Source organism: Nesoenas mayeri, assembly GCF_963082525.1.
Source record: "Nesoenas mayeri genome assembly, chromosome: 3".
Lineage (NCBI taxonomy): Eukaryota > Metazoa > Chordata > Aves > Columbiformes > Columbidae > Nesoenas > Nesoenas mayeri.
In genome coordinates, this window is record NC_137544.1 from 1,430,008 (window position 1) to 1,443,619 (window position 13,612).

The 13,612-nt window shown below is 59.1% G+C and overlaps 1 protein-coding gene across 1 annotated transcript; it reads left to right on the plus strand.

Moving 5' to 3' along the window:
• Positions 1-9,934: 9,934 nt before the first annotated feature.
• Positions 9,935-12,980, plus strand: CHRNA2 (cholinergic receptor nicotinic alpha 2 subunit; the record flags this gene model as incomplete). Its single annotated transcript, XM_080341902.1, has 5 exons — positions 9,935-9,997; positions 10,766-10,810; positions 10,985-11,094; positions 11,251-12,349; positions 12,855-12,980. The coding sequence occupies exons 2-5, from the start codon at positions 10,781-10,783 to the stop codon at positions 12,978-12,980; spliced, it is 1,365 nt and encodes a 454-aa protein (XP_080198028.1). The 5' UTR covers positions 9,935-9,997; positions 10,766-10,780.
• Positions 12,981-13,612: the final 632 nt, after the last annotated feature.

The window sequence follows — 13,612 nt, forward strand, 5'->3', positions numbered from 1 at the left end:
CCCACCTGCCCCACAAGCGGTGGGACGCTGGAGGAGGGGGGAGCTGGGAGGGGCAAGTGCAGCTCTGCACAGCGCAGCAGAGCTGGGGGGGCCTGTTCTTTGCTAACGGGGAGGGGCAGAATTATTTTAGGGGAGGCTCAAGCCCGGACAAGCTACGCATTTATCAGCAGCGGGGCTCGGTGTCCCCCATCCCTTGTCCCCAACGTCCCGCTGTCCCCGGGACCCCCACAACCCCCGCCCGGGGGGTGGATGACCCCCCCCTCCCTGGCTCCCGCCAACTCCCGGGCTTTTCCTCCTCCCATCGCCGCGGGGGCAGCTCCGGCTCAGCCCCCTCCGCTCACCCCAAAGCCGGGGCCGCAGCCCCCCCGCCTTCCAGCCGCCGCCGCACCGAGCCCACATTCCCCCGACGGAAAAAAAGGTGGGAGCATTTTTTTGGGAGGTAGGGGGGGGGGAAGGAAGAATTTTGCTGGGCTGTTGCTATTCCGGTGCAGCCGCGGTGCCAGCGAAATGCCAGCACGGCGACGCCTCTGAGACCCGGCCAACTCATGGCAGGGCTGGGCCGCCGCCGGCTCTGCTCCCCGCTGCCCCGCACTCCCCATTTTCGGGGGGCCCTTTGTTCCGAACTGACCCCCCTCCGACTCCTGCCAGGTGGGGGGCTGAGACCTGAGGAGCTCATTGCACCCCAGGATGCTGCGGGGATTCGGGATGCCCATGGGAGCCCCCTCCTCTCTACAGAGGGGGTTAGGGGGTGCGGGGTGCTGGTGGGGACCCCGTCGAACCCCAAACCCCCGCGGCCGCCGCCTCTGGCACCCGGTCCCGGCGCCAAGACTTTGCGGCGGCGGTTTTGAAAGAGCCGCATTGTCTGCACCCCCCCACCGTCTGCACCCCCCCACCGCGGCCTCCTGCTTTGCCCCGGCTCACCAGGGGGGGCTTGGGGGAACAAGGTACCCCCCGGCAGGATCAGTCCCACCCCAGCCGTTCCAGCCTTCAGCTTAACTCCTTGGTGCCTCAGTTTCCCCATCGCTATGCTCCATGTGTTGTGCTTTGTGAGGGGGGTTGCAGAAAGGGTCCCCCCTCACCCCATTGGGGTCCTTCATGGTGCGCGGATGGTGCAGTACGGCACCCCCAAATCCCAGCAGCCAGAGGGGCAGATGCATGGAAAAATAAGGGTGTTTAGCGGATTTTGCTGGTGTGAACTGGGGGGGACCCCAAAGGTTCTTGGGGGGGGTCTTAGCCGCAGCCTTGACCCCCCCCCGTTTCTCTTTGCTCCTGCAGGACAGCATGGGGGGCCCAAACTGGTGCCTGCTGGTGGGGCTCTGCGCCCTTGTCCCCCCCGTCACCACCCAGGGGGGACCAGAAGAGGACGTGACACCCAACACCGAGCCGGAGGAGCTGGGGTACCGCCTGGCCCAGGATGGGGACCCCCTCCGGGACCCCCAGCACTGCGGCATCACCTTCCGCACCCCCAGCCCTTGCAGCCCCCCTGGGCCGCCCCCCTCCATCTCCCGCCATGAGCTGGATCATCTCAAGGACCTCTTGCAGGACACCAGGGCCAGCCTGAGGGACCTGGAGACGGCGGCCACGCTGGAGGACAACCAGACCCGTTACCAGGACGTCATCACCGAGGCGCTTCCCGCCATCCGGGGGGCCAACCTGGAATTTCGGGAGAGCCTGGAGAACGTCCGCAAGGAGCTGGAGGCTCACGTGGCCGAGACTGATCACCCACAGGTGGCGGAGAAGAGGGAGAAGTGAGTGCCGCACGGGGGGATGGACATGGGGAGATGCTCTGTGGAGCTGATGCCCCAAACTCCATGGGGGAAAGCAGCCCCAGGCTGGGGACACCTTAAAGGGTCTGGGTGTCCCCAAGAGCCCCACAGCCTTTGTGGTGGCTCTTGGGTGACGTGTGGGGTTTGGGTGCTCATCCACGTGCATGTCCCTGCCCTAAAGCCACCGCAGCAGGGACAGCAAGGGGTCCTCGAGGGCAGGGTGGGGGGTAGGATGTGAGGAAGGGGGAGTTGTCACTCCCAAACCAGTGACCCAGCACAGCTGAGCCGCAATGTGATGATGGAGCAGGATGGAGGAGTTGGTTGGGGACATCCCACTGGGACGCCCAGAACTGCAGCATCACCTTCTACACCCCCTGCGGCGATGCTGCTGGGGACACAGGGGACACTGAGCCCCTTTGTCCCCCTCCCCAGGCTGCGGAAGGATGTCCGGGTGGTGGCCCACATGCTCCGTCTCACCAGCCAGCTGGCCCACAGCCTCGAGGCCACGGCCCACCAGCTGCACGCCGAGCTGAGCCAGCGCCTGCGGAGCTCGGCCACCCACGTCACCGCTGTCACCGAGCCGTAGGACAGCGGGACGGGCCCCGTGTCACCCCACGCATGGCCTTGCTTGCTGGTAGGACCCCAACCCGCCTCATCTCCCTGGCTTTTGGGGTGTCTGGGCTCCTCGTCCTGGTCCTGGGAGCCAAGGCTCTGCATGGGGGTTTGTGAAACGGTTGGGCTGGAAGTGGCAGCGCCGGGAGGGGACAGGAGGTGCTACCTGCGATCGGATGCCATCGCACGTGTGGGGCCATCGCATGTAATGCCATTGTATATGTGGCGCCATCACGTGTGTAATGCCATTGCACACGTGGTGCCGTTGCACATGTGATGCCATCACACACGTGATGCCATCATGCGTGTGATGCCATCACACGTGATGTTATAAAAGGTGATGCCATCGCATGCAGATGCCGTTGCACATATGACGCCGTCGTGCGATGCCATTGCACGCATGATGTTGTCACATGGGTGATGCCATTGCACATGGGACACCATCGCACACACAATGCTGTCACACATGATGTCACATGGGTGATGCCATTGCACACGGGACACCATTGCACACACAATGCTGTCACGTGTGATGTTGTCACACAGGTGATGCCATTGCACATGGGACACCATTGCACACACAATGCTGTCACACATGATGTTGTCACACACGATGCCTTTGCACATGTGATGATGCCATCACACACACAATGCCATCATACCTGTGATGCCGTCGCACGCGTGATGCTGGCACACGTGATGTCACACACACAATGTCGTCACACATCCAACGTTGTCACACGTACAGTGCCATTGCACACGTGATGCTGTCACACGTGATGTCACACACACAGTGTCATTGCACATGCAATGCTGTCACGCACACAATGCCATCACACATGCAATGCTGTCACACACACAATGCCATCACGCACACAATGCCATCACGCACACAATGCCATCACACACGCAATGCCATCACTCAGGCAATGCCATCACACACGCAATGCCATCACTCACACAATGCCATCACACACACGATGCCATCACACACACGATGCCATCACTCACATGATGCCATCACACACATAATGCCATCACACATGCAATGCCATCACGCACACAATGCCATCACGCACACAATGCCATCACACATGCAATGCCATCACGCACACAATGCCATCACACATGCAATGCCATCACGCACACAATGCCATCACGCACACAATGCCATCACACACGCAATGCCATCACACATGCAATGCCATCACACACACGATGCCATCACTCACACGATGCCATCACACACACGATGCCATCACACATGCAATGCCATCACACACACAATGCCATCATACACACAATGCCATCACTCACACGATGCCATCACACACACGATGCCATCACACATGCAATGCCATCACGCACACAATGCCATCACGCACACAATGCCATCACACACGCAATGCCATCACACATGCAATGCCATCACACACACGATGCCATCACTCACACGATGCCATCACTCACACGATGCCATCACACACACGATGCCATCACACATGCAATGCCATCACACACACAATGCCATCATACACACAATGCCATCACTCACACGATGCCATCACACACACAATGCCATCACTCACACAATGCCATCACTCACACAATGCCATCACACACACAATGCCATCACGCATGCAACGCTGTCACACACACGACACCATCGCACATGTCACACAGCAGAGCCCACTGCCACCACGTGTCCCCAGCCCCCTCCCTGGGCAAACCCTCTCTGGGGTCTCCGTCCCAGCCCCTCTGCTCCCCTCGCTCCTCTTTGCCCCTGAGCTCTGCGATGTGGCGCCTCTGGCTGGGCAGGGTGGAGGGGATGGGGATGGGGATGGGGATGAACCGCTCAGTACTCAACTGAAGCTGGCACCTCCGCTACTCTCAACCCACTGAGGTTTGGGCAGTGGCAAAACAGCTGGAAGCAAACAAATCCCTTCTTGTTGGTAAGCCATGAGGTTGGAGAGAAGAGCCAGGGCCATCCCAGGGCGCCCCGGCCCCCCAGTGCCCCCCGAGCGGGGTGGGAGGCAGGAGCAGCCCCGGGCAGCGGAATAAAGATGCATTGCGCTCCGCCGCATCAGCCTTATCTCTGTTTCCTCCCCGTCCTCTGCGCTCGGAGGGAAGAGGAGGAGGGATGAGGTTGTTCATACACTGCCCCTCCACCTCCGAAACTGTCACCTCATCCGGAGCCCAGCGAAGGGGACAGACCCCCCAGCATCCACAATGTTCCCACCACCCCCCAGCCTTCAACCCACCATCCCAGCAGCCAACTCCCTTTTTTATTCCCTCCCCAGAAAAATCAATGTTGCTTGTCCTTTTTTCCTGATTAATTTGCTGTGGTCTTACCTGACACATCCTTCTCCCTAATTCCCCTCCTTTGGTGGGCCCGGATCAATCTCCTGGAGCAGCCCGTGCGATATCCAGCTGCTCCCCATCCCTCCGGCATCCATCGCTCCATCTTCCCCGCTCCTCATCACCCAGTTCTGGGGATCCATCCCACACCCAACACCCTCCACAAGCAGCCTTGGGATGCGGCCATGGGCTGAGAACCATGACACAAGGACGGGGCTTTTCTCCTGGGACAAGGGAGGTTTGCCACGGTGGTTTGATACACCCATGACACGGATGATTAAAAACTGGAGTGGTCTGATGCAATCGTGACATCAACGGGACATCTGGATCACCTCAGCATGATGTTCGCATCGATGACATGTTCCTGGAGAGGGGACAACCCGATCTCTGCCTGGCTTTGTCATCAGCTGCCGTGGTGAGATGGTGGGATGTCATCTCCGTGGTCCTCCCCATGGATTTGTGGTACCCAGCATCCCAAGGATGGTGGGAACAGCCCCATGGATGCCAGTAGGATGGGGGACCGGCGGCGGAGCTGGGAGAGCAGCAAATTCCAGTGCCCTCTGTGACCAGATCTGCCTTGTCATTAATCTCCCGGGGGAAAGGAAGCAAATTGTTGGGCAGGTCCCCCGGGGCTGGAAATTGCAGCCCTGGGCTTCGTTTGCAGGAAGGTCGCGCATTAAATTTCCTTGCAGGAAGGAAGGAGAGAGGCTGCTCTGGGTCTTCACCCGGCAGGTCGGGAAGCAGCGCGGAGCTCTGGGTTTCCCATCCTTTCATGGTCGGAGAACCACCTCTGCTGCCCAAAGTAGCCCTGTCCCCACCCCATCCCTGTCCCCTCGGATGGGGACACCTGAGATGGGAACAGGATTGATGCTGGATGTTGCCATGGCTTTGCTTCCCCAGTTTTGCCACCGTCCCCCTGGCAGTGTTTGACGGGGCGAACGTGGAGCAGGGGATGTCACTGCCCACCCAAGCTGCTCTGCCCACGGGTGGGTTGGAACCAAACCTGGGGGTGTGGGGCACATGGGGAAACCCTGCTCTGGTAGGGATGGGGCCAAGCAGCCCCCTGCATCCCCCAACCCTGCAAGAGCCTGGACCTTTGCAATGCCCCTGCAGTGCCCTATATGATACCCTGAGCAATGCCCCACACAATCACAGAATCATGGAATCATTTAGGTTGGAAGAGACCCTCAAGATCATTGAGTCCAACCAATGCCCCATGCAATGCCCCACACATTACCCTGTGCAATACACTGCAGTGTCCTGTGCAATAATCTGTGCAATACCCCATGCAAAACCTCATGCAACGCTCCTTGCATTGCCCCATGCAATACTCCCTGCAATGCCCTGTGCAATAATTTGTGCAATACCCCATGCAATGCCCATGCAAAACCCCATGCAATGCCACCATGCAATAATTTGTGCGATACCCCATGCAATGCCCTGTGCAATGCCCCATGCAAACCCCATGCAATGCCCCACGCAATAATTTGTGCAATGCCCAATGCAAACCCCATGCAATGCCCCATGCAATAATCTGTGCAATACCTCCTGCAGTGTCCTTTGCAATAATCTGTGCAATACCCCATGCAAAACCCCATGCAACGCTCCCATGCAATAGCCCCTGCAATGCCCCATGCAAAACCCCATGCAATGCCCCATGCAATACTCCCATCAATGCCCCGTGCAAACCCCATGCAATACCCGTGCAATAACCTGTGCAATGCCCCATGCAACACCCTGCAACCCCCCATGCAATGCCCTTGCAAAACCTCATGCAACACACTGCGATGCCCCATGCAGTGCCCTACGATCCCCCCTGCAACACCCCGTTCTGTGCTCCAGCTCCTGCACTCTCAGCACTTTTTCTCCTGTTCTCCCTCCCTCTCCCTCCCCACGCTCACACCAAAGCCCAGTACCCCCTTCCCGATCCCCCGTCTGAGCGGCGCCTTGGGAGCGACTGAGAAATCCCCGTCTCATCCAGCCCTTTCCCACCCTGGGGATGCTCTGCCAGCGCATGGGGGTGATGAGGAGGGCCAGGGGAGCTGGTGTCCCTGCAGCCTTCCTCCCCCTCATCCGCCCCCTTCCCTGCCTGGCCATGACTCTTCCCTCCTCCCCCTGTCCCTGTCGTCACCGCCACCACTTCGAGTAAGAGCCGAGACATCGTCACCGGAGCTCAGTCCCCGCCGGAGCCCTGCGTGGCACAGCAGCCCAACCCGGCATCGCGGAGGGAACGGGAATTCGGGGACCCCTCCTCTCTCTTCCCACAGCAGGTAAGGGGGTTCGTGTGGTCCAGGCTGAGTGGGAAGGGGAGCAGCTCTTTTTCCCTGCAAACACCCGTGATTAAAGCTGTTTGCCGAGCGCTGAGGACGGGCAGGGAGTGACGGGGAGGCAGCCGAAGTTTTCCAGCTGTGCCTGAAGTTCTCACCAAAAAACAAACAAAATTATCCCCCTCACTGTCCACCTTTAAAATCCAATAAATATTTATTGTCGCTGGCTCCCTGACTGCACGTCGAGAGCTTTGTCGGGCTCGCCGCAGTCGCGAGCATCCTCCGGTCCAGCCTTTCGCATCCTGGCGGGGCAGGTTCCTGCATCCCTCAGCGAAGTGGTCGGCAGGTACCGGCCAGCAGCATTTCTGCAGGCATGGACGTGCCTCCCGGGGGTCGGCAACGCGGCAAACCTGGTGCTGTGGGGCACAGGAAAACGGTTTGGATGTGGGGAGTCAAGGCAGGGCTGCAGGTACAGGGCAGGACCGGTGTATTGAGATATCTCAGCCAGGAGTGTCCATAGTTTCCTCTCCAGTGCCCGGTGCTTCTCCCCCCGTTTCCCACCCCGCTCCACCATCCATGCATTAATCAGTTGAAAACTGCACAGAAGATGATGATGGGTTCAGGAGGATTTTGTGGGTTTACCGGCTCAGGGAGGAATTTAAGCCAAAGGAGTTTCCTGTTTAGCAACATCAGAGCTGGCCTGGGAACCTCCTTCTCTTGGGGATGGAAGGAGTTGCCTCCTGGAGAGGGGAGGTGGGTCCTGGGGGCACAGTCAGGTGTGCAGGAGTCGCCTTGTAAAGAGGAGAAGATTTTGGGACCTGGGCAGAGCCAGAGATTCGTCCCCTTGCAAAGACTGGCCATACTGGGAGGGGAACCAAACACATCCATGGATAGATGCATGGAAGGATGGATTAATGAATGTACAGATGCATGGATGCACAGATGGGTGGGTGGATGGATGGATGGATAGGCGAATGGATGGATGGATGGATGGATGGATGGATGGATGGATGGATGGATGGATGGATGGGTGGATGGATGGGTGGATGGATAGGTGGATGGATGGATGGATGGATGGATGGATGGATGGATGGATGGATGGAGAGGGTGGACGGTTAAAGGGTGATCCCTCTTCTCAGAAGTGAGTGTTCCTGGAGAAACTAGCCCCAGGACCCGATTTGGGGCTCGGTCTCAGCTCTTGGAGCAGCTGAGATGTTCCTCCCTCCCTCACCCATGGCACATGAAGCAGCTTGGAGTCAGGGAGGGCAGAAGGATGGTTGAAACCAGTTATTTTCTGGTCACCCCAGTAAGGTTTGCAGCACTGGGCTCCATCTCTGCTATTAGATCACCTGGGGACAAGAAACAGGGACAAGATGCTTTGGGGACAATTTCCCTTGACCGTGTCATGGTGGCAGCTCAGATGAGCTCCAGATGCTGGCTTTGAGGGGACCACAGTGTTGAGGTGGCACCACGGTGACAGTGCCACTCTCTGCTGTCTTTCCAGGGATGAAATGTGGGGCAGGTGACTTGGCGGAGGATCTCGGACCACACACCCATGCTGGACTGGCTATGTCCCTCCTGAGGTTCTCCCAGCCCACGTCCAGCTCCACCCATGGCTCCTGCAGCACTCGCTGACGGTGGGGACGCACAGGACACCCTGTCACAGGTCCCCTGTGGTGACTTTCCTCGCTGAGCCTCCTCCCACACCACCACCACCACCATTGCTCCCCCTGATCCCTCCTGGTGGGGATCCATGGGGGACACTGGTACTGGGAGGATGTGGCGCCTGTCCCATGGCATTGTCCCCTTCATCACGTGGTGCTTTGTCACCTTTCAGGCAGGTAAGGACAGCTCTGGCTTTCCATGGGGTACCCAAATTTCCTTTCCTTGGGTGTCACCCACGGGGAAAAAATATGGGGAGAGGAGAGGGGAGGGGAAGCTGAGGGGCACGTGTGCATGGAAAACCAGTTCTCTCCCAGTTTACCCCCACGCAGTCTCCCAGAACCCCCAGTCCTACACCACACGCCCTGCTAGGATGGGGTTCGTGTCTTTGCAGGGCAGCTCGACACCACCTAGACACCTGGGGGGGACAGTCTGCTCTGGGTCACCCCCAGGGGATGTGGCTCTGGGACCCCACATCCAGCCTGTGCAAGCTAAAATGGTGTAGGAATGGGAAAACCATGGATTTTACTCCCACTCCCTGCCAACGCAAGATCACCAAGGAGCTGAGCATCTTGTTTGTCCCTCCACTTGGGACCAGCCCTCCCCAAAACCTCTGAAACCTTCAATGCTGCTCAGCACATCATCCCTGGCCAAAGTTCAACAAGCCTTGCTGGGTATGCCGTGGGGCCATGCACCCATCCTTCTGCAGGGCAGAGCCACCCATTCAACGTCCCTTTGGTCACGCCTCGCTGTGCAAAGCCCTCCCCAGCTCCATCCCTTCCTCCTTCAGTGTCCTCGGACTTGCTGGTGGAAATTTATGGGGCTCTGCAGCGAGCGAGGACGGCCGAGCAATGCGCCGCAAGCTGACGGCATCCAACACCGACATCAACAACTTACAGGCAGAGCAAAAGCGTTGTGTTCCTTCCCAGCCCCAAGGGGGGACTCTGGGTGGGCTGCAGCCACCCCAAGGACTGGGTCACCCCTCACCTTGCAAAGCCAAACCAGTTAGCACCAGTAAGAGCAGCTGGAGGGGACGTGGAGAGGGACCTCAGCCACCCAAGAGGGGGATTTTCTCAGTTGATGCTGCAAGGTTGAACTTGCACCTCTCTCCACCCCCCGGGGCAGCTTTGAGGAGGGAAATTCCCCTCTCCCCATCCCAGGGTGGGGTTCAGCATGGCTTGGGCACCCCAATTCAGTGGGGTCCATCCCCATCTCCCCACAGTCTCCAGCCTGCAGGACCACCTGGGCAGCCATGCCGAGGAGCGTCTCTTCAAGCATCTCTTCACTGGCTACAACCGCTGGTCGCGGCCGGTGCCCAACACGTCCGACGTGGTCATTGTGAGATTCGGGCTCTCCATCGCGCAGCTGATCGATGTGGTGAGTAGCCCTTGTGGCATCTGACTTTTCCCAGTTGGTCCTACTGGTCTGCGAGACTAGGGGCTGGGGTCCCTGGTGGGAGGTTGGGTTTGGGCACCAGCAACCTCTTGGCCATCTCCACCGGGTGACGAACCACCCACCCTGCCTCCCTCAGAGCCCCAACGAGCAGCAGGGTCTGCATCCCTCCTCTCCATCCCAAACCCTCCCTTGATGCAGGAGAACATCGAGGAAAAACGTGGTTCTTCATCCCTGCCATGTCCTTACCCACTATCTACCTGCCCTGGGGCACATCTGGGCTTTTCTGTCCATCCATCCCTCATTCCTCCCATGCACAACCATCCATCCACCCATCTACCTGTCCATCTGTCTACCTATGTATCCACCTATCTACCTGTCCATCTATCTAACCATCTATTCACCTATCAACCTGCCTACCCATCCATCTGTCCCTCCTTCCACCCACCTCTTCCACGGGACTGTACATTTGTCTGTCCATCAGAGCAGCTCAGAGCCTTACGCTGCAATTTGCTATTTCTTGCTGCCATCTAGTGAGAAGATTTCTCAGAGAAATATAGTCTCTCCTTGGACTTGTAGCAGTTGCTTCCAGGAGCTGAACCCCAGATGCGGAGTGCAGAAAGTGAAAGCAGTGATTTGGGGGAAGATGCAGTGATGGGACAAGCACTCTCCTCATCTCCCCTCACCTCTCCCTCTTTCCCACCGCAGGATGAGAAGAACCAGATGATGACCACGAATGTCTGGCTGAAGCAGGTAGGAGCCTTGTCCCGTGTCAAGGAGGGGACAGCCTTTAGGACCAAGTCCCCTTGGTGGCATCTCCATGTTGCTGTTCCTCTGGGGGATGCTGCCAGAGGAGGAGGCATCGGGCAGCTCTGCCCCATCAGACACAAGGTGACTTGGTGCCTTCCCCTCCATGTCTCCCTCCAGGAGTGGAGCGACTACAAGTTGCGCTGGGACCCCGCGGAATTTGACAACGTCACCTCCATCCGGGTGCCCTCTGAGATGATCTGGATCCCTGACATCGTGCTCTACAACAAGTGAGTGATGCTGCCAAGATGGGGCGCCCCTACGGCATGCTACTCCATCCCATCCCATCCCACCCCACCCCACCCCACCCCATCCCATCCCATCCCATCTCATCCCATCCCATCCCTTCATCCTCCTCCGACCTTCACACCTCTCCATCCCTGCAGTGCCGACGGGGAGTTCGCCGTGACCCACATGACGAAGGCCCACCTCTTCTCCAACGGCAAGGTGAAGTGGGTGCCGCCTGCCATCTACAAGAGCTCGTGCAGCATTGACGTCACCTTCTTCCCCTTCGACCAGCAGAACTGCAAGATGAAGTTCGGCTCCTGGACATACGACAAGGCCAAGATCGACCTGGAGAACATGGACCACCACGTGGACCTCAAGGATTACTGGGAGAGCGGCGAGTGGGCCATCATAAATGCCATTGGCACCTATAACTCCAAGAAGTATGACTGCTGCACCGAGATCTACCCCGACATCACTTTCTGCTTCGTCATCCGTCGCCTCCCGCTCTTCTACACCATCAACCTCATCATACCCTGCCTGCTCATCTCCTGCCTGACCGTGCTGGTCTTCTACCTGCCCTCCGACTGTGGGGAGAAGATCACCCTCTGCATCTCTGTCCTGCTGTCCCTCACCGTCTTCCTGCTGCTCATCACGGAGATCATCCCCTCCACCTCGCTGGTCATCCCTCTCATTGGCGAGTACCTCCTGTTCACCATGATCTTCGTCACGCTCTCCATCATCATCACCGTGTTCGTCCTCAACGTCCACCACCGCTCCCCCAGCACCCACACGATGCCCCACTGGGTCCGTAGCTTCTTTCTCAACTTCATCCCTCGCTGGCTCTTCATGAAGCGGCCCCTGGCGCTGCCGCCCCCCGAGGGGACCGCGGGGCAGTACGACCTCTCGGGGACCAGGCTCAGCACCTCCCGGTGCTGGCTGGAGACAGATGTGGATGATAAATGGGAGGAGGAAGAGGAGGAAGAAGAAGAGGAGGAGGAGGAGGAAGAGGAGAAGACATACCCCAGCCGCATGTCCCAGGCGGGGTCCCACAGCCAGAACACCCAGTGCCGCTATGGCTGCAGACGCCAAGCCGGGAAGGTGGCGGGGGGCTCAGCCCCCCGGGCGCCCCCCAAGGTGGAGGAAGAGGAGGCGGTGGGTGCGGAGAAGGGGCTGGTGCTGTCCCCCAGCATCCTGAAGGCCCTGGAAGGGGTTCAGTACATCGCGGACCACCTGCGAGCTGAGGACGCTGACTTCTCGGTGAGTGGGCACCCCCAGGGCTGGGGGGGTAAGGGGGGGGGGGTCCTCACCCTGGGTGCTGCCTCCCGCCACTTGGACCTCCCTGGGGGGTCTGTGCTGAGACCCCTGATCGGTTCCTTGGCTGCTGAGGACCCAATGCTGGGGAGAAGATCAATGAGATGCCTGGTCCATGGGGTCAGTTGAAGGTTCCTCCAGCTGTGGGAATATTGGAGGTCCCTCTGTTGTCCCTGGAGAGCAGAGATGGCCCATCCTGCTCTGCTGGGACCTGGTTCAGGGGCTGCACCCCTATTTCTACCCAAGTGGTTTCAGAAATCCCCGGGTGGGATTTGCTGTGCCCCAAGCAGCCTTCCCAGAGAGGTCCATCCCTAGCCCTGCTTCTCCAGGGCTCTACCAAGGTATCTCCTCATGCTGGGGAGCCCTGGGTGGTCTCCTAACCCCAGAGGGTCCTCCCAAACGATGGGGCCACATCCTGTGTCCAGGCTCACAGCCCCTCTCTGCTCGGCAGGTGAAGGAGGACTGGAAGTACGTGGCCATGGTGATCGACCGCATCTTCCTCTGGATGTTCATCATCGTCTGCCTGCTGGGCACCGTGGGGCTGTTCCTCCCGCCCTACCTGGCGGGGATGATCTAGGGACCAGGCTGTGGTGGGGACGGTGGGCAGTGCAGGGTCCCTCCTCCCGGGGAGCAGGCACGGTGGAGCCCATGTCCAGGTGAACCTCACCTCTCCCCAGGAGAACCCAGTTCCAACCATGGAGGACCCGTGGGTGCCAAATGCAGGGTGGAGCAAGGGCTGTGTGAGGGGTGACCTGGGGACGGTGCGGAGGGACAGCTCCTTGCCCTCCTGCCCGGGGTGGTCTCGGATGTCCTAGCATTGAGGAAGGCACGGGACAGCTTCCCCATTGCCTGAGCACAGCCTGGAGGCATCTAGGAGAGGTTTCTGCTTCCTTGAGCTGTTGTAAGTCCCACTCAAAACCCAAGAGCCGTGTGTCCAACGTGCTGGGCAACCTCACAGATGCCTTAGGATGCATTCTGACTGCAGGGTGCTCAGGACCACGGGCTGGCACGGCTGAGCATGACATGGGGCAGGTGATAATGCTTTGCATGGTCCACGCAGAAGGTTGTGAGCTGGTGGTCCCTGCTCGGCTGCATGGTTTAGGGGTCTCTGCTCTGCAAAGCCCAGCCCAAACATAGACCCTCTGCAACCCACCAGCATGAGAGGTTGTTTCCACACCATCCCCAACTAGAGCTCATGGCAGCAGGAGA